The following is a 22576-nucleotide window of genomic DNA, read 5'->3' as shown; positions in this document are numbered from 1 at the left end:
GTGTGTATCAGTTATATAACGGCTGTAACGGCAGTTAACCTAAGCAGTGTTCCTAGATTCTGTACTAGTACTAAGTTCTTTTCGCAAGTAATTAGTGGCAACTTCCCCACATGTATCACAGCTGGAGGACGAATGATACACGTACACTTTTTATACATGAATTAAAATGGTCACGGGGAACATAAGCCTCACCAGGGAATCAAACTCGCGACCCCATGATCCATAGATCTGCGCTCTCCCTATTGAGATAAGCGGGCGGGCTCATACGGGACGTAACATAACATATTGATTATTTCTATGCGACTATTTATTGAACCACTATCGAAAACTCCTGACGTGGAAGGTCATGCCTGCCACCTACGACCTATTTTGTTAACCACCGACCTTTTGAATTTATGTGTCTATTAAATTTTGTATGCTACATAATGCCACTGAAACATGATCCCGATCAATTATTCTTTTATCTCCTACTTGGCATATTTTGATCTTGCATTCAAAGTAGGGTGTAAAAATGTGTACGATATTTAGTTATATTTTAAATATCACAGTGTTATCGTACATTTTACTTTAGTTAATATTGTTGCTGGTACAAGGAGGCAAACAATTCTATATAACAACAACAATGAATTAACAACTGACAGACGGATATTTATAAATTGATTTAATAATCGATAATGGCGCAAAAGTAAGTAATGTCTTTCTTTTTAACGTATCTCCCGTTATTTAAAGACGCACAACAAAATAACTGTATTCTTTTGTATTTCCATGATTGTTATTATATATACGTGCATGTAAAAAATCAGATATAAAAGTACCGGTATTTAGTGACATATATTTGGCCAAGACAATGTGTGTAACGTTTTAACATTTTATTGAATTACTGTAGGAATATGTACAGAAATCAGTGTATTTAGTTAAATTTCAATCACATATTGTCTCTTCAGTGTAAGATAGTTATTCATCTTTATTTTTGAAACTATGTCGGAAAGAGATTGAGTGAATAAGTTTGCATATGAAGTTGTCAAAAACGCTTAAAAATAATTTCCCTATATGATTCAATGCTTGTTTTGCAAGCGAGTCTATCACGGTATGGCAGGTGTTAACAAGGGTGATAATTTTATCGATAAACCGAACCAATGTATGCAAAAATCCGGTATGCTGAAATCGTCCGCCTGTACATGCTGTTTGTATATTCTCGGAGAAATCGGATGAGGGTGTAACATTTATAGCAATCTTCTTAAATGTTCTTGTCTGAAGGTAAAATGATATCAACAGCGGTTGATGACAAGTCATTTACCCTCCAAGATTTATGATGTTTTTTAATGTTGACAGTGAAGGAAATAAACAAGATCTATTACCAACCAAACAAAATAACATACATCAAAAGCACAATTATATAACTTTGGGCAACTGTAATAAATTATCAAATACTTCTGTTGTCTAAACAACCACAATTATAGATGCAACAAAGAAAAAAAGAGTTTTTTGGTTTAATGAAAAAAAATTCCAGTTTTCACAATTCAACATTTTGTCATAATAACCATATATTGATAGTGCAACTTGATAAAAAGGACCAGCAGAGTGTCTAGCTGTCCCTGATCTATAAACCAGGTTTCATAAAAAAAACTTCTGTACTTTTAAAGTTATGTTAGGATACATCTGTTGCGACTGAACGATAAATTGACAAACAAAAATACATCTACAGTGATAACATAGTGATGAACATAACAAGATATTGGATGTAATGCAGTGCTAAGTTAGCGTCAAATTTTTGTTTTCGCGTAAAACTATGACAGGAAGACAAATATTGCGTATGATTTTGCTGCGCTGTTGTTTTGGCCATTGCTTACTAATACAGAGGATGATTAAAATAGCCAAAACCATGAAATCTGAGTGCTCTTGTTTTGGATGCATGTACCGCCTACATTGTAATCCGCAAACTTACTCGATTACTTCTGCACACCTGGTTTCTGTTGCTATATCCCTTTTGAATGGCGGGTATTGCAAGCATTGTGAATTGTTCTTGCTAGTTTGTCCGTGACACATTACCAGAAGTTAAAAGAAATCATTTCACATAAAACAAAATCATGCATCAATTTACAAATATGAATGCGCTGTCGTGTCCTCGTGCTGTTGTGATGGCGAGGGCGCCAATACTACAACTGTCATGTTGTCATTCTGGCGGGGCAGAAGAGAAACGAGGAACAATAGTATTTCATCCATTAACGGAAATATTAAAAAGATAAATCACTACAATAAATGTGTTGCTTCCTAGGCGTTGATTCCACCATATCTTTATTCTTTTTGGCTTATGTATTGTTTTTATTTTGTTTGTTTTTTTGGGTAACCAAGTGTGTGTTAGTATGATATCAAAAGCCGGGAAGCTGCCGTAAACCGAGATCAATATGTTACGAATTCAGTGATTGGCTGCAGGAACAAGTGACCTGTAACGTAAGCTGCGCAATGCGGAAATATTGGAGGTTTTCCGATTGCAGTTGCTCTTTTGTTTGTCTATTATTAAAATGGGGGTGTACAGCAATATTATAAGAAAATGTGGGCAAAAATTGAGATTTGTCCAGATATTGATATAAATGAACTAGTTTGGTCAGATTTTGGTAAAAAATGAGCATTTCACTGAAATTTTGCTGCAAAAATTGATAAAAACCCCAAAAATCACATTTTCACTGTGCTGGGTGTATTTTTTTTAAAAAATGCACATTTACACTCTAAATTTTGCCCATCTATACCCTTCAGAGGGGACATTTGGTATATTTCAAACTGTTAGTGTGTAATTTGCTTGCAAATTATGGTAAATATGTATGAAATAGGGCAAAAACCAGCTCTGGCTAGAAGAACTGGTTAAAAATTATGTCGCGACATCAATTTTGAAGGAAAATTGGCGCAGGGACCCGCATTACTGAAAATGCCATAAAACCTGGAAAACTGATTTAATCAAGCTGAAACTTGGTATTTTTCATGCAGATGTGTTACTGGTACTATAAAAATGAAATTGAGACTATTACAGAAAAACAGTTTTTCTTATAGGCCTAACTATACTAAAGGAACCAGCGTGGGAGCCATCTGGTCTAGTCGCTTAATGGCTGCCAGGTATTTGAACACTAATTTTTCACTTGGCATGGCAACAGAGGTCTAAATTGAGGCTAGTTTCTGTTTAAATTCCATTGTGGATGTATTTTTGACATTTTGGTAGGAAAAATGGGAGAGCAGGTTGTATTTGGTGAAGTCAAGCTCAATTTTAGTATGAGTAGTACTTTCAGGTCACAGCAGTGTGATTTTGATGTCAGTTTACAGTAAGCAAATGTGACCAGAGAAATCTCTCTTAGAAGATACATGACCCCTACTTTTCTCTTCATTTTATATCAGTTTTATCATAACTCTTTAAAATGAGGTAAGGATTTGTTAAATGGGTCTAGCTATGTTTGGTAGCTCTTTGAAAAAGATCAGTTTTATATAGAATATATAGGGAAAACTATTTAGGCTATTGTGACCTATGAATATAACTATAAAACGTATGTCTGTACGATAAACTGACAACTTCTCAATTTTGACATTTACATTATTCATGATTGAGTTTACATTTATCCATTGTAGTAATTTTTAAAATGATTTAACAGGCAGTTGTGAAATTTGTTAGAGAACAACCCCCACCCCCCACCACTTGAAAGGATGTAACCTGCCAAAAGGTGTCTCAAAAGACATTTTGCCGCCAATTTTTGACAGGACTATTATGGTTGGTTCGATTATTGTTGTAGGGGTGTTATTAAAACAAGTTAGGGAAGTAGCTCTGCAAGGTATATTAAACCATTTTTTTCTTCAAAGTTATGCCTCTCTGGTGAATGCCACGGCAAATCTTGGTTGTTTTTCGTACGAGCACCCTGCCAAAACCAGCCAAGCCTTTCCTTTTTAAAAGGAAACTTTATTGCTATATTATTATTAAAGCACGAGATGGCAGCCATGGTGTCGTCATAAGAATTATAAACCCGTGATAATCACACAGAAAATTGGAATCCCAGGCTAAGAATAGATTTTTTTAACTTCTAATTTTCATTAAGCTCCGATTGGCTAGCGGAAAGGTCGTCTTAACTTGGCTTTCTATCGGCAGCCCTCAGATGCGTAGCGTTAATAGGAGATGTTTTTAAACAGATTGTCTCGAAAAAAAATTATATAGACTCATACATTTTCAAAATATAAGTAATTTAACCACGTCAAATTCTAGATATAACCCGTCTAACTCGTAGACCGATAGTTTTTAAATAAGAAAATCAAAACAATGCACTACTTATATATATTGTAAAATGTCCTTTTGAATATTTACAATTTAAAAACTGCAAAGCAGTGTGTAGATACCCTATTACATAATATGATAGATTAACAACGGTGTTTATTTTATGCAGTTAAATACACAAACCCATTACTGTTTGTGTTAGACTTGGTTTTACAAGAACTGTTCGGAGAAATGGTAGAACTATTGCACTCACCAGTAAGTAAGTGAGTGCGTCCGCGTCTCGATTTGGTATTTGGTGAGCTGGTATATACAGCAGTAAACAAAAATGGAAATGTATCTAAACTTCACACACTCGTTTATCGTGATGCTTTGACCTGAGATGTAATGCACAGGCTCCGTAACTCTGTCTGCATTTCTTCAAAGTTATGCCTCTCTTGACATAGCAGTTTATTTTTCGCAGTAACCATTAGTGTGAATGAATTGAAACTTCATCCGATTGCTAAGTGTAATCATCTAGCATAGATCCCATAATTCTATTTTGCTTTTTCTTTAATTTATGCCCACTCTTCGACTTAGAATTATTGGTTAAGTTGTAAGCGGGTAAAACTGCGAAAACTAAAGTTTTTCCCTGTTATTGGTTAATTCTTGTCTGTAAACTGGTATCTCTGTAAAAGGTAATGGGAATAAATTAATACACTAGGTCATCAGACCTGCAATGAATCAGTTCAATACCTGTTCTGCTTTTTCATTGATGTTGATGCTACGATAGATAAAATATGCAATGAACTGGACAGCACAAGCAGCAGAATTTTTCTTGAAAGCATAAATATTTCACCCAGACTGAACATAACAGGTAGAGTGAGTTGTGATAAAAACAATGAAGCAATTATTTAAATGGTCATTATAATCTTTTCTAACAAGGCTTTTAGTCGGGGTATGTACGAATACAAAATAATTAAAAAAAACTAAAATACGGAAATTTTTATAAAAGTATTGTAGCCGTTTGGGATTCTTCTTGGAATCAGATTTCCTTGAGACCAATACGAAGAAATTATATGAATGAACATTTACAAAGGATTTTATATATTCGCAGTAACACTTAAAAGCTTAAAATCAATCCTGGCCTTACCGGCTGCTAAGACATTATATGAAAACCCAATATGGATCAACACAAAGACTTACAAGAAGAGACCAATGTGGGATCAACATAGTACATTTTCCAGATACAGCCAAGATGTTCCCTTATAGGCTTGCATGCTAGGGTTATATATAAAGCACAATATGAATACCATATTGCTGAATAAGAATTGTTATTTTCAGTTATTGAATCCGTAAACCCAAAACACAGGTCCGCTTATATTCCCACACTCGTGAAGAACCACATGTCGATGTAAAATGCAAGTATCATATTTATAGTAAGTAAACAGCTTGGCCTATTTATGTATTGTATTGAAGTCCTGCTTATGGAAAGAAAGAAAAATGGATTCCATAGTGTTCTATGATTAAGCAGTAAAATTCTACTAATTTTCTTCCTTTTTCAGTACATATGTACTTTGTGACTAACGCATTAGGCTAATTGCCTATACTTTTATTTGTTTCAGTTACATGCTTAGGAAAATAGCGATTCTGGTTGTAGCTACATTGCTTGTACATGTAATGACACTAACGTTCCTGTTTCAACAGACAAACGTCTTTTCAACACGAATATTTCATACATCTACAGAAACTGCGGAGTTAATGATGAGGTGAGTCATTGTCTTGGAGTAGGTGGTGAAGTGAATTTTTAGCTCTTCAAACTGTAAAAACCGATTTGAAACAGAACTAATAAGTAGATATGTCTTTCTCTTCAAGTATTGTAACAGAGAGTTGTGAACTGACCTAATGATTACAAAAGTCATATGACACCAGGTTGATAGTTCTAATAAGAGGGTACATCTCTGTCTTCAAACTTTATAACACTAGACTGTGCACAAAGCAAGTGATTACATTGGACTTTCGTCCGCACTTTATGATAGTAGGTTATACGCAAAGCTAATGATTAGACGATTATTTGTCTTTGCATTTTATGAGAGTACTCCATGCACAAAGCTAGTGATTAGACGAGTCTTTGTCTTCGTACTTTAGGAAAAAAAAACAAAAACGTTGTGCACAAAGCTAGAGATTGAAGAATTTTTGTCTTTATGAGAGTACGTTGTGCACAAAGCTAGTGATTAGATGTACCTTTGCCTTCGCACTGTACGAAAGTATGCTGTGCGCAAAGCTAGTAATTAGACGAGTCTTTGTCTTTATGAAAGTACGTTGTACAAAAAGCTAGTGATTACATGAGTCTTTGTCTTCGCACTTTACGAAAATACGTTCTACACAAAGCTAGATATAAGGAGAGTCTTTGTCTTCGCAATTTACAAAAGTACGTTATACACAAAGCTAGTGATTAGATAAGATTTTGTTTTTGCACTGTTCAGTTAAACATATACATTTATGAAGAATATAGTTTAAATTTGTTTCCAGTAACAATTCGCACTGCTATGACATCAATGATCCACGAGACCCACGGTTTTACAACATCATACTTGAAGAGGACGCTCTCGTGTTTAAACCTTGCAAATATGTTACTAAAGCAGCTTCGATAAACCACTCAAAAATATCACTGACAGGTCTGATCCTTATTTTAGTTCTTATAAACTTGTATTGTTTCTGCAGACGTCGCAGACACATCATGCAAATATGTTTTGCCAGTCAGTATGCCAAATGTCAATTAGTAACCTAACTCAAATTACAGTACAAAACATTTTGCATAAAAAGGTTCTACAACTTGTACCATTATAGACACTGAATGTTGCAACTTTGTCATTATTGAGCATTTTAAAGTATTCAAGATGGCCGCTAAGATGGCCGACAAAAATGCAAAATTGACTTATCTCCTAAATTATAGAATGCTTTGACAGGATTATTAATGTAATTTTGTTGATAATGGATAACAAGATAAACATAATTGCATATTTTACAGAAGAAAATCATTTGAAAAGTCCAAAATGGCTGTCAAAATGGCCACCAAAAGGGAAAATTCTTGTATTTTGCATTAGACACACTAAATGAGCAGGTTTTCCTACTATATATGATTACTTCTAATTATTAAAAAAATCTTACAACACTTTAAATGATTTTTTTCAGTAATTTTATAACAAAGACGTGGATAAAATGGATGTTCTTATTCAAAAACATTACAACTTGAACACAACGCATGCATAAGAAAGTGGTATTACTTGTGATAAGTTTGCTACAGGTTACACTCAAAAGCTTTAAAACACCACATCAAGTCATTTGTAAAATTTGATTGAAGGAGGTAATCGTATTGCATTTCCAAAACAGATAAAGATATTTTGGTTGAAATTTGTCCAAGCTAAACGAAGCGTGACTACTGATCATGAAGCTCATATTTGGATACGACTTATTTGGATATCAGTTTCCGTCGCTGTTTGTTTTTACATTGTTAAAACATGAAGAAATAGACCATTTTTTGTCTGGTGATAAAAGGGTTAATTGACTTTTACGTTGCAGCATGCCAAAGAAGGTGACGTTGACGTAATGTTAATGGTTGTGTTAAACAAGAAACCATAAAATATTACAACTTTTCAAAACGCTATTTGATGATGAACATGTATAGCACTTCAGTTTTCAAGGTCTCTGTCAGAATCATTAGAATCGTCACCTGCAACACTGAATATATCACCAATAGCCTTCGTCCATCTTTATTGAGATGTACGGGTTTTATGTCAGATACAGAATAGTTTGCGGATGAGGTGAGCTACAGAACAATATCAATGGGATGTTGCAAACGGTTATTCTGATGCACAATCACAACAAGTAAAGGGGGATGTTAACGTCGGGGATTGTCGTCGGTACAGGCCTCTTAGAGTTTGGTTCCTTATTCCATTAAAAACTGGTGTTATCAAAAGTAGACGGGTCTGAGTCCAAAGCACTCCTCCATATGCGTGTCTTTATGTGTACTCCTTTGACATTGTCATAGAAAATGTCTGACTGATGTAGGTGAGAATGATTGGAGCCTGCGCATCTTTTGAATGGTTTTCTTTCCCATATTTCATACCCAGACGTCATATCTGATATACCTTCAGCTCCTTTCTAACCCTAACAGGCTGCAATGAACAGGTTCTTCGGAAAACCTTGTTCATGTCTGCATCGACATATCCACTTTTACTCGGATTAAACTGTATTGTCAGCTGTTTGGCAACGGCTTTTTTTAATGCCACTTAGTTTGAAGACATTATCGCATCCATATAGACAGGGAATGAGCAGCTAATAACTAGGGCATAATAGCTGCAGATTCCACTATCGTCAACTACCATTCTCTTCCATCAGAATTCATATTCTCATCACTGCAGCCTGTGTTTGTCAGCACCATATGCTGTGGTTGTGATTGTGTCATGGTATTCAGTTTATGATTAACAAGATTCAACTGATAGACATAATTTGCAAGCGCCAAAAAGACGAGGTCATGAAGCTACGTGCAAGCTTCATTCACAATTTGACAAACACAGGTTTCTTAAAGATATAAATGGGAGTTGTCATTGATAGACTAGATAAAAGGACTAGCAAGGAGAAAGCTGATGTCATAATTCCACAGACGTTCGTGTGTGAGCAGAATTTGTGACACTCACATGTGATGACCAAGTCAGATTTGTTTTGTTGATCCATTTTTATGTTTTGTTGGTGCACTTGAATACTACACTCAAGGATTTGTCATGCTCTCTGCTGATAGGGGAAATTGTGCTCAGCAGACAAAAGTGAACAACATGTAAGACTATAAGGAGCTTATATGACTGCATGTGTTAGACAGGTTTTCCAAAACCCAAGGGGCAGCGTGGAATAGAAAACCGAGCAGTAGCGCGGTTTTTTATCCGCGCTGTTCCGAGGGTTGGGAAACCATCTGCCTTACTCAGGCAGTCATGCTAGATCATTTTTCTTGCCTGTTAATGATATTTCTGCAGCCTTTTCAAAAATATCATACATAAAAAAGTCTCAGACTCTGTGACGTCACAATACGACGTCAAATTATGACGTCGATATGTGCACATGTTCTCCAGCCCGTCCCTCTCAGCGTGGTGGCAAGAAACATTCAGTTATTACATTCCAGCTCGTAGCAGCTCATATCCTGTCTGGGCGATACCGTTGCCAAACTATGTGGTACTGGAAATGCAACCGCTGTCAAACAGGTGAAACGCTGATGCCTTCTAGACAAACTTCGAAATATAAATGGGATATGAACAAGGTCTTCGGAGAAACTATCAGTTTTTGCTGCCTATTATGAAATGAAGGGGCCTAAAATCTGCCCGATATCAGAAATGATATTTGGACATGAAAAATGGGAAACAAAACTGTTCAAATGATTTCCAAACAACAATCGTTGCCACCTACATTGGAATCGTCCAATAAGAACACAGGCAGAAAAGCATAATTCATATGATGGAGTGGTTTGGACCCAGACGCTTCAAATTTTGACACTATCAGTTTTAGATGGAGCAAGGATCCAATTTTTGAGTGGCTTGTACCGACGACAATCCTGGAAGACAACCTCCAACCCCGGTACCAGCTTTGTCTTAAAGTTCATCCCTTCTGGATCTGAGCAATCATATGCAACAACCCGCTGTCGTTCTGTGGCTCACCTCATCAGCACAATATTATCTAACTACCATTAAAACAAAAGCTGTCAAAAAAGATTGCAAAGGAAGTATATAAGATACTCAGTGATGCAGATGATGATTCTAGTCATTCTTGCGGAGAATACGAAAACTTAACAAATATATACATGCCTATCTTTCAATAGCTCTTTGGAAAGTCAAACAAGATAGTTCATATATATCGATAACGGTGTACTTTTTAACATACATAACACGAAGATGTATAGAACAAGGATCAGTTATTTTATATAGTAACATTATAATTACACTTGATATATCATTACTGACATTTATAGCAAGTTGATCGCAAACAAAAATGATAACAAAACAACAAACAAAAATGAAGAGGTATATAGTAAGAGGGTCATTATAGCAGTAGCGAGATCTGGGATTTTGTGTTCGACTCTCGTACATTTTGGCAAATTGGATTACACTCGGCGCTTGCGCGCCACATGTGATACTGCCAGGCAAAATCCACTCGAGCAGAATACAGCATCTCAGATCAAATTGATCTACTATTATAATAACTCTATTGTATTTATTCTCAAGATTTAAGTACTTACTAGTTTGGCAAATTTATAATATGGTGTATTTCCTGATCTTGCAAAATATATCCGCCATTTTCAAAAAGCAAAACAAAAAAAAACTGTTACAGATTATGTAAATCGATTGATACTGATCGGACTATATCAATTTAGTAGACTGGTGTTGTTTTGAGCTAAAAGTCATATAGATTTATCGGTTTTAAGTTTTCTGGCTATTTATCTATTCGCACCAAGTAACTGATCAACAATGCTTAATAATGAAAACACTGCAATTGCATTAGAATCAAGTTTGATGTTGAAATAAAAAATAGTGAAAGAGAAGCATCAATTGATATCATACGAAACCCTAATTTGAAAGGAATGTTGTTGTTTTTTTGGGTTTTTTTTGTTGTTGTTGTTATTGTTTTTTCTTCAAATACTAGTAATCGGTTGACTACAGTAAGTACGAAAAGTGAAAAATTGTAATGTAAATTCTTTAAGATCGTGTGAGTGGGACTTACAATATTGGTGAAGATATTCGAGCTATTGTAACTCTGTACGATGGTTATGGCAAACGTAAACATTCTGGAGGAGATCAGCTAAGAGCAAGAATAGAGAACAAAATGCTTAACGCATCTGCCCCTTGTGTTCTGACTGATAATAATGATGGAACGCAAGCGGTGACATGTGAGGCATTATGGAGCGGGACTTCAACAATTCAAGTAACTTTATCGTATACAAGAGAGGCAATTACAGCCATATATAGGATAAGAACACAAGTACGTAAGCATCTTTAGCTATTTGATTAGACACTTTTATATATTATGCCTGAATTCTTCACGTAGAGAAATCACTGTTTTTTTCTTTTAAAGGACAAAACATTATAATTACTGTAACATTTATCTTTAAGTTGATAACGGTTATCTTGCGACTTCCCAGGAAGATCCCAGGTGCCCCTACGAGTATTATTTCTTCACAGTTGGGCACAAGGTAGAACCACCGACCTTCCATAACGCAGCTGGTTGGTTTCCTCCCATAGAGAATTCAACGCCCTGAGTGAGGCTCGAGCCCATATCAATGAGGAGCAAGTGATTCAAAGTCATTGACTTAACCACTTGGCAACGGAGGCTATCTATTTCATAAATGCAAAAGAATCTGTCAAAAATTCCACTTTATTGTAATGAATATGCATATGATCTCTTATAGATCTAATAGTTGTCAACAACTTGTGTGTTCAGTCATGAACAGTTAAAGGTGGAAAGAAAACAAGACAATGTAGAAAACAATGGCCTGCCGCTGACTGTTTCTATAAAATTGTGCATGTTGTATTGACATTAGCGTCTTATTTGCACGACGTGATCATTTAAGAAATAATTGATCATCCGTCATTTTAGTAACAGTTACTCTTTAAGAGGAAATGATTGAGAAAAACAACAAGATTATTATTGCAACATTTTCAAAGACAGGATAAGTAAAAAATATCTCATACACTATGATGTCATAATACGTCGTCAAATTATGACGTGATGTGAAGCATTTTCAGGTCTCTCAATACCTGCAAAATCATGAACGAATATTCCAGTGCTAAATAAAACGAAAGAAAGAGCTTTAGTCACTCTCTGGCATATCGATGCTGCACTACGCAAATTCATAGGTTATGAGGATCTTATATGACTGCTTGTGTAAAACTGGATTTTCTCAAACCTGAGGGTAGTGTGGAATGGAAAACTGAGCGCTAGCGAGGTTTTCAAAGGGTTGGGAAAAAAACCTGCCTTACTCAGGAAGTCATGTTAGACTATTTTCTTGCCAACCGTTGATATTATATTAATATTTTCAATAGTTTATACTAGGTGCCATAAAAAACTTGAGTGCAAATATTACAGAGATAGACAAAGATTCTTTAGCAAATAATGTTTTCTGCAATTTCGTGCTCAAACCCCACCTACTTCGAGAAAAGCATACATCATCATAATTACTTATATCTTCAAAAAAGTGACAAGCAGGAATACTGCTGAACAGTTACTGTTATTTTCCATATCTGTATTTCTAGTTTCTTTTTGACATTTTCTATCAATTTTGGAGGGACCACTAACCGGTCATTACCTTCATGCTAAGTTATACTAAAACTGTCGAAAGCTTTTAGACTTGGAACATAAAACTTTGAATTAAACATCACGCAATTTTTATTACAATATGTGACGAACCCCACTTTCTTATCTAAAGACCGGTATTTGCCAAGTCGTCACTGTCGCGACATCTACGGACAAAGTCAACAGCATCAAGTTTGCTTCTTGGTACCCATTCCGATTCAAATTCGATATGAAACCTGTCACATATATCATTAAGTTGTATTGACATGGCCTGTAGTTCTAGAACAAAGGTGCCTGCATTTATAATATATGTAACACTTTTATTTTCAGAGAAATCGTGGTGCAAATTAGAAGAGAAATTCAGATTTTTACAACAATGTTACAAGCTATTAGTTTGTGTTTCTAAGATAAAATACGGACAGATAATCAGATGATAATTTTTGACTTTGGCGAGGCTATAGTAGTTAAACATTTAAAATTTAAACAACTGAAAATGACTGTAAAGTTAATATGGGTATCCCATTGTCTTGTATTTGAAACCAGAAACAAGTAATCTGCATACTGAACATATACATAGTTATAGTGGAATATATTGATACGTTATGTACATTATCGTTATCAGATTTTGTCCGCCGAAAACATAGGTTTAAAGTTCAGGAGAGGATCTTACGACGAAAATACTATCTGTCATCCAAACGCTACACACCTGGTGAAGTTAACCAGTTACACAGACGTTTGTGATATGACTTATTTTAACTTGGGAATGTCGTTTTATTGCGGAAGACCAAAGGATAAACATTTGCAATGCCAGGACATGCAGCTGGTAGAAGCAAAAGTACCGTTTCCGGAACTTCAGTTCACAGGATGCGAGAACATTCTAATAAAAAAGTAATTGGTTATTTAACAACATATCCATATTCATCGATAATAGATAATATACGGGTCACATATTGTTCTAACATAATTTGTAGATATTATGTTAGAACAATATATGACCCGTATATTATCTAACAAGATTTATTAACAGTATTAAGAACGTGCAGTAACATTTTGTTGTTTACTCTAAGATATGAGAAGATATGGGTGCTGCTGTAAAATCTGCCGGATAGGTTTTAGGTACGGTGTAAGATTGGAGAATATCGAAAGATATACGATAGAGTGTAACTGTAGAAGGTTTTCTAATGATACAAGGCGCATTCATCCCGTTTTATGTTTAGTCGAAACTTTGCAGATGTATATAGAATTAAGAGTACTACAGCTATTGAAAAAATATGTTGTATAAACTGAAATAAAATAACAAGCACTACTTCCAAACATCGGAAGAATTCGACCTGGTATAGTAAATGGTGAGGGAAGTCTACAGGTAGGTGATGGATAGCCTAAAGGTGTGACGAAAGATGTTTTCTTTTTTCCGTTTAATATTTCATTTCAGACATCTCATAAGACTAACTTAGATGTTTTGCACGCATTTTTCCACCAACAGGGAATGCATATTTTACAGATGATATGGGGATAATAAGGCAAAAGTTATAAATGCTCACTTAATAATATGGATTATTATGCATTTCTTGCTCATAATAAGTACATGGTTGGAACATACATATCTCCAAATAGACATTTTGTTACTAAAAGCAATATGCTACACAAGCAATTTGCATGAATACAACTCGGACACAAAAAGTGTGGTTCCTCTGTCAGCTAGCATTTCGTAATATAACTCATTTTTAATCCCCCGCCGTCGCGGAGGGATTATAGGAATGGTCTGCGTCCGTCCTTCCGTCCTACCGTCCGTAACAAAATCGTGTCTGGTCCATATCTCCTAAACCCCTTGAAGGATTTTCATGAAACTTGGGTCAAATGATCACCTAATCAAGACGATGTGCAGAACCCATGAGTCAGCCTTGTCGGTTCAAGGTCAAGGTCACAACTCAAGGTCAAATGTTTGAGCCTGCCATTTTGTGTCCGCTCTATATCTCCTAAACCCCTTGAAGGAATTTTATAAAACTTGGGTCAAATGATCACCTCATCACGACGATATGCAGAACCCATGAGTCAGCCTTGTCGGTTCAAGGTCAAGGTCACAACTCAAGGTCAAAGGTTTGAGCCTGCCATTTTGTGTCCGCTCTGTATCTCCTAAACCCCTTGAAGGATTTTCATCAAACATGGGTCAAATGATCACCTCATCAAGAACTCATGAGTCAGCCATGTCAACTCAAGGTCAAGGTCACAACTGAAGGTCAAAGGTTTCAGCTCTGTATCTCCTAAACCCCTTGAAGGATTTTCATGAAACTTTGGTCAAATGATCACCTCATCAAGACGTTCATGAGTCAGCCATGTCAGTTTAAGGTCAAGGTCACAGCTAAAATCAAAGGTTTACCCTTTCACTATCCATAGCAGTGGCGGGGGATTTAGCTGTCTTTCAGACTGCCTTGTTACTTTAAAAAATGCTTTTCAATACATTTGATATGGCATTTCCCTACTTTTACAAACAAGAGCTGTTTGTGAAACATTAGTCTGATTTCATACCCTATGTTTTTTTCACAGGAGATTACTCTTAAGGCTATTCAAATTTTGTATAATCATGTCCCTTTTCTTCTCAAAATAGCCAGAACTAAGAAATATTGGTCGTCAGAATTTATGGGAAATGGTTTTAAAAAGGATTACCTAGTCGATAGCAAGATTAGTAAAACATGTATGCCCCCAACTTCGATCCCATTATCACTATGACCTTGACCTTTGATCTACTAACCCCAAAATTAGGGGGAGTCATCAACTTTATATGACTAATCATGCTATCAAGTTTGAAGGGACGGGGTTAAGTGGTTCTTTATTTATTGAATGGAAACTGTTTTCAATGTTAAGGACCCTGTGACGTTGACATTTGACTTACTAACCACATAAAATTATAGGGGTTTTCTACTTCATTAAGCATGTTAAGTCCAATTATGTGATCAAGCTTGAAGTTATTTTCAAGTTATCCAAGGCAACCGTTAACAATATTCAGGTCCCTATAACTTTGAACTTCGGCCTATTGACCCCAAAACAATTGTAGTCATCTACTTTATACGTTCAATTATGCTTCCAAGTTTGAATGCTCTAAGTCAATTGGGTCTCAAGGTACGGGTCAAAAATTTTGTAGGTTCCAGTCCCTGTGACCTTGATCTTTGTCTAACTGTCCCCTAAAAGAGTAGGGGACATCTTCTTTAAAAGCCCGATCATGCTGTAAAGTTAGAAGGGAAATTGTTTTCAAGGTTCAAGCCCGTGTGACCTTGATCACTGACCTATTGATCCAAACACAGCAGAGGTCATCTATTTTATAGCCCTAGTCATGCTTCCAGGTTTGAAGATTCTGGGTCAAGTGGTCCTAAAGTTATTGGGAGAAAACTGTTTTCAACGTTTCGGCCCCTGTGACCTTGGCCTTTGATTTGTTGGCCCCAAAAGACTATGGGGATAATTTATCTTATAAGCCCAGTCAAGCTACCAAGTTTGAAGTTTCTGGGTAAAGTGGTTCTCAAGTTATTTAGACGAAATCGATATCAGGGTTCAGGCCCCTGTGACCATAACCGTTGATGTATTGACTTCAAAACCTTTAGAGATTATTTACTTTATAGGCCCAATCATACTTCAAAGTAGTAGTATCTGGATCAAGTGGTTTTCAAATAATTTAGCGGAAACATTTTTCATGGACCAGGACTCCGTGAACTTGATTTTGATAAATTTACTTCAAAAACAATAAGGGTAATTTACCCGATAAGCCTTATAACGCTTTTTTAGATTTAATGTTCTGATTCAAGCGGTTGTTATTGGGCTGAAACTGTTTTCCAGTTTCAAGTCCCTGTTATCTAAACCGTTGACCTATTGATCCCAAAAACTGTAGAGACCATCTACTTTATAAGCTCAGTCATGCTACAAAGTTTGAAGGTCTTGGTCAAGTGGTTGTCAAGTTAATAGGCGGAAACTCTTCACTCTACGGACCGCCCGACGTGACCAACAGGTGCAAAGCAATATATCCCCGATTCTTCGAAGGGGGTATAATTATCAAATACTGGGATTGCGAAATGAAAATGTCGAGTAACTGTCGGGACATTTTTTTGTGCGAGAGTCTAAATGTAAAACATGGTGAGTTCACTACAAGAAGGACGGTCACTTATTTTTTAAAATGTCAGATCTTACGCCGTAACAGTAGCCTACAGATCAGGTTATATGGTTGCACCATAGGTGCGGTTAAGTATAGATACCAAGTTCTGATTCCCTATCGGCACCTAGTTATGGCGGAGTGATTGAAAAGTACAATTGTTCATTGAACATGTTTTTGTCATATTTGCAAACGAAGGTACCTTTCTGTTTCAGAGGACGGCAAGCATTAAAACAGAATTTAACGGTTCATGTACATAACAAGAATGGAGATACTCGTCATTCAGTTATAGAGAAACCGTCTATACCTTGTCCAAAGTACAACATTACACTTCTCTGGCTGTCTAGAGGACCAACAGGCTTCTTCTATGATGAAAAATGGAATCTTCGAAATTGTCACGGTAATTTTTACACATTTTTTTAAAAAAAGGAGTCATTTAGCAACATTTTCAGATCTCTACAATTATTCTCACCTTAGAATAAACTTAGTGTAATTATACTTTCTTGTCCTTCTGGATCATGGGGTACATTTGATGCAAGGGTCGTAAAGGGTGGTGCATATTTCATTACATCTCTCCAAGTCAATCTGACTCAGATAATGTTTTGAATTCTTGCGCGCTAAGAAAGATCTTCTTAAAATTCAGACTAGCTTTAGAAATTTGATATTGACAACAATTGGCAAAATCCAATACCCTTGAAAAACTATCAATACAGCAGTTACATATTTTTAGATGGCCATTTTCTAAGCATCAGATATTGCTGTATTTGCAAAGAGATGAAGAAAAAAACCTTAAAAAGTCGAATTTATATATTTTACTTTCAATTTCTGTTCAGCTGGTGGTTGTTATATTTTCTTGTCCTTTTGGATCATGGGGTACATTTGATGCTAGGGTCGTGAAGGGTGGTGCATATTTCATTACATCTCTCCGAGTCAATCTGACTCATTTATCGCTTTGTAGTCTTGCGCTCAAAAATGCAGAAAGATCTTAAAACTCAGACTAGCTTTGACAATAATCGCATGACAACGTATATACGACGGAAATAATGTCGCCGTTAAATGGAGGGCGTAATGTTTAAGGTAGTAAAGGCTTAAAAAAAACTTAAAAAGTCGAATTTATATATTTTAGTTTCAATTTCTGTTCAGTTGGTGATCACGCTGAAATAAAAACCTTCGGTATCTTATTTTGAAATTGTTTTTACGACCGTATATCATAAAAGTGTTGTATTGTTCCTTCTCAAGGGAAGGAACACTTATGGTGAACATGTCACACTTGACTGAGCAGGTTATTGAATACAAGGATATCATCAAAGGCATCCGAATCCCAGTAGGGCGCCGCCATCTTGGACTCATGCATATTAATTACAAATAACCTCTTTGCCAATGTGTGTTTACGCATCTTTAAGTCAATCTTTAGTGAAATAAAACTACGTAATAACAGACCTACAAGAAACAATAATATAGTTAAAACCATCTAACTCCTAAATCTAACATGTCATAATGTAGACTCGAGATTAACTAAATGAATATGCATCATCTTAAGATAGACTCCCGCCAAAAATATCGTCTGTTATTTTTCTTTTTGGGTGCATTCTTTGCTTCCAAAGGATCTTCTTACAGATTTTATATCATAATCAACTATATTATTTTGACGTTAAGTATTACCATCTAAACATACTGTACTTGTAAAGTGATTCGAGATTTGTTCGCTTCCGACAGTGGATTCACGAAATTTTGATAGAATGATGGTCTTTGATATTTATTGTCCGCTGATAATATTTAGGCAGAATCGTTTATCTAAAGGTGTTTGATTATTATTATAGGTTAAATAAATGTTTATATGAAATAACTTTAAATATTTTCATAAGATAAGAATGCAAGTAAATGAAACACATTTTTCATAATTGTTTTATTAAACATCTGTAACAGGATGCTAAACAGATCCCTTTAAAAGAATATTTAATATGCGCTAGAAGGAACCTTTTGGTAAGCTAAATCTTGTTAATGATATGATGATATGATGCAGATAGGAAAAGTACTGATATACCGATCATTTCAAATACTAATGCCCTTTGTATCATTACACCTCTTTTTTACATTTATACTACTTTTCTTCATTCAGTAGCGAAGAGCGCACAATAATAATAGCAGACTCGGTTTTTATTGAGTCTGTTCATGAGAGGTAATGAAATGTGCAACACCTCACACGCCCACTAGCACCGGCTTAAGCGGAACTCTATTAAACACATGTTGAATGGACTCCATGATCCTAAAGGACCAGAAAGTATAACAACACTGAATCCAAGTACGGGGAGACTTTTTACAGCCGCCACACGGCACTTAAAGATTGCTGTTGTGATAGTTAATAAAATATGTAAAAATATCCCTTGGAAGCAAAGAATGCAACCAAGAAGAATAATAGCAGACTCGGTTTTTATTGAGTCTGTTCATGAGAGGTAATGAAATGTGCAACCCCTCACACGCGCACTAGCACCGGCTTAAGCGGAACTCTATTACACATATGTTGAATGGACTCTATGATCCCAAAGGACCAGAAAATAACAAACATTATTTAAAACATTGCTTGAACGTTTTCAAGAGAATTATACAAAGGATATTAGTACTTGAAATTCCATTCTGTCATTTCCAGCTATTATTCAGAATGTCATTTACAAGTTCTTATTAGCTACAGATCTCAACAATTAATTATCATTTATCTTTGAGATAGCTTTAAATCTATATTTCATGAATGTAAATGTACCACCTATATGATTTCTCAGATTATAAAAAAAGTTATAACAGAAACAAATTATAAACTTTTAGTACAGTGTTTCTATAAAGGTTATAACAAATGATACATGTGGTCAAATTCGTCGTAAATGTCCAGAAATTTTACTGCATAAGACAATGTGAATTTAACAAAAAGGTATGTGCAGTACATACCATCTCGAAAGAATAAAATATGTCGATTGGTAAGAAATGCTGAAAGTTATGAGAAAAAACTAAGTGCAAATCATGAATCAGCTCATGTTATTTTTTTTCTTTTTACTTTGAAGGTTTCCAACAAAACCATTATCAGACGTGTCTTAGAAATAGGAGGTTATATGTGTTTGGTGATTCTACAACCCGAGCCTGGTATAACAATATCCAGAAGCGTTTCCAATGTCAACAAACTACAGAAAAATGGCAGTTTGAAAAATGGCATAAAGACTCGGAATGTTACAACAGACAAATCAATTTTAAAGCAGGATGGTATCCACACGCTCAACCGTTCCTTGCGCGAACATGGGACGATATGCGTTCAGCTTTATATTCCATCTCCGGTCGAATAGACAGAATACCACGCAAAGAACGTGCTATTGTAGTTATACATTTATTTATACATATGGTAGCTTTTCATCATAGTGTTTTTAAACAAAGAATGGAAATAATTCGTGAAAGCGTTGATAAGTTTTTAAGAAACAATAAACAGTCTATAGTTATGATAAAAGCACCACATACATATGAGGACACACTAGCCGACAAATATAGATTCACTGACTATTTTGGATATGTGTACAGCAAAATATTGTATGAAGTATTTGAAGGTTTACATGACCGAGTTGTTTTGTTGAACAATAGAGACACTACTGTAGCTCTGCACGTGGTAAATAAGCATCCACCAAAAAATATTATAAATGCTATGATAGACCAAATGCCAAGTTATGCATGTGTTACGAAGTAGTCGAAACTAAAAAGATACAAAGACAACAACAGAATTTAAAGCTACTCGCCCACAGTCTGGGTGAATTTTTCGACTTGATCATTTCAACCACTTGTGGCATAGAATGTATATATAACACTGAAAAACGAAGTGATAAATTGGGAGAAATAAAAGTTAAATCTTGGAAAAACATGCAAGGAAAATGTAAATTTTCTACATTATTTAAAGCGTAAGATGAGTTCAGTACCTTTTACTTTTGGTTATTTATAAGGATATCTTGCAAAATTCTTATGTCAATAAGTTTAACTTTGTACCGCTAGTCACTTTCAATGTATTCACTTTTTATGGAATTTTGAGAGAAATTATTTTTTGGCATATAGACGGATTTTCACACAGCAAGTTCCTTAGCAAGGGATGTTTAATTTCGTGCATGCGTACTCTACGTAGCGGAAAAAGACATGTCCATAGAATGTAAACCTTAAATTTGGTCAATATGAATCTGTGTTATAATAAAGTACCTGTGCAAGACAAAATAAAATGTATTCATGTATAGATCTAATTCTTTGCAGATCCACAACTGCCTTGTTTTGACTCGGGTGCATTATAACAGTTGAATTCATGATGAACACGCAATACTAATATACTATTCTCCAGCCATATTGAAATTTCATTTGTATCAATTAATGTAAGAGAAAAATGAGAAACTGAGATAATCCATCAATTTTAAACTTTCGTTTATGATGGACATTTTATTACTTGACGGAACTTAATTACAACCTGTCGCAATTAGCTTACATGGAAATATCACTAAAAGTCGTACTTATCAATGAAAAGTTTAATGAAGAGTAGCTGAAACAGGCATTTAATTTTCGTCAAAGGATAATAATTCAAAAACTGAAGATTTTCGACAGGGTAACATATCAATTAACAATATCAAAAGGGTTGGAGTGAGGATGGTGACCGCAGCGGTGAAATTTAATGTTGTACGGGAATCCGGAGAGGGTGTGTCTACTCTCACAGTATCTGTTGTTAGATCATTATCACTGTGACAGGAAAGGCCGTACCGGCGACAGTAACCATCAGAACAAATCAACACCCTTTACAATATTTACAAATTTATTTACATAAGATGATTATTAACAATGAATAGATATGAAAAGAAAAAAAAACTGATTATAAGAAAGAAAAAAAAAAGAAAGTTCAGTATCTCTAGATACAAAAGTTCTTAAATTCCATTCTAATCTGACGTGACACAGTTCTTTAATTCAATTGTGAACTTTAAGTAGCACAAACAAAACGTAGCTTCTAAATTCAAAATACAGTCCCTTTAAACCGTGAATACGTTGATTCCGTGTTGGCTCCCTATGGTGGTAGGTGATTGCATCCCTGAGCTGACTTCAGAGGATAACAAAAATCATCGGCTTTGCGGTTTACGGCACAACCATGGGACGAAAGCTCTGCGCTGGGAATATCACATCCAGGCGAGTGAAGACAAGTGAACCTCGGGCATTGTACTTCCGGGTTATGACATCACCAGGAAAATCGTCTGGCGGAAGAAGCTAAAATATATAACATATGGTAAGCACCATAGCAAAACAAATAAGTCAGGGCATAAAACTGCTCCTTTGGGTACACCATACCTCCGTAGGCTCCCATAAATAATACGTGCTACTTATACAAAACATATGTGCTACTAAGTTCAAACGTCACATGATTAAAATACGTCACTTATTACTTCCATATTACAAAGATTACTTACTTAAAAGACTAAAGTTAAAGTATGAAATGATATGAAAAGTATATGATGAAACATTATAGATACGGACATGATAAACTGCAGCTATTATTTACAACTACAAATTAACAAAATTTAATGTAAATCAAACGTTATATGATAGTTGGCATCCATATAATATCTAATGCCATACACTAAAACGGACATTGTATGTGTATGCAATAGACTGTCACACAATTTCATATTACAATAATATATACATGGTACTAGACTTGCCATATAAATTTATACATAACAATACAATGCAGTAATGGCTATCCATAATAACGAAATGTTTGACATAAGTTTTTGAAACAGTGCTTTACAATTATCACGATACAAATTTCAGTATAAATTTTACATCTTATATAAACGAAACATTTTAGATTCCTCTTTCGAAATAATTTACAA

The 22576-nt window shown here is 35.3% G+C and overlaps 1 protein-coding gene across 1 annotated transcript; it reads left to right on the top strand.

Annotated features, from left to right (window-relative positions):
• Positions 1-485: 485 nt before the first annotated feature.
• On the top strand, positions 486-20941 carry LOC123539271 (NXPE family member 4-like). The gene is made up of 7 exons (XM_045323835.2): positions 486-685; positions 5848-5991; positions 6755-6900; positions 10968-11245; positions 13179-13444; positions 16907-17091; positions 19745-20941. Exons 1-7 carry the CDS (start codon positions 675-677, stop codon positions 20410-20412), a joined length of 1698 nt encoding a protein of 565 aa, XP_045179770.2. The 5' UTR covers positions 486-674; the 3' UTR covers positions 20413-20941.
• Positions 20942-22576: the final 1635 nt, after the last annotated feature.

The sequence above is a fragment of the Mercenaria mercenaria genome, chromosome 18 (genome assembly GCF_021730395.1).
Source record: "Mercenaria mercenaria strain notata chromosome 18, MADL_Memer_1, whole genome shotgun sequence".
Lineage (NCBI taxonomy): Eukaryota > Metazoa > Mollusca > Bivalvia > Venerida > Veneridae > Mercenaria > Mercenaria mercenaria.
The sequence above is the reverse complement of the archived record's forward strand: the minus strand, read 5'-3'. Positions and strand labels throughout refer to the sequence as shown.

Bases quoted from the DNA above. Each gene is read 5' to 3' on its own strand.
- LOC123539271 (XM_045323835.2), top strand. The intron at 11,246-13,178 runs GTACGTAAGCAT...TATCGTTATCAG, and splicing joins TATATAGGATAAGAACACAA to ATTTTGTCCGCCGAAAACAT. The intron at 13,445-16,906 runs GTAATTGGTTAT...TTTCTGTTTCAG, and splicing joins GAGAACATTCTAATAAAAAA to AGGACGGCAAGCATTAAAAC.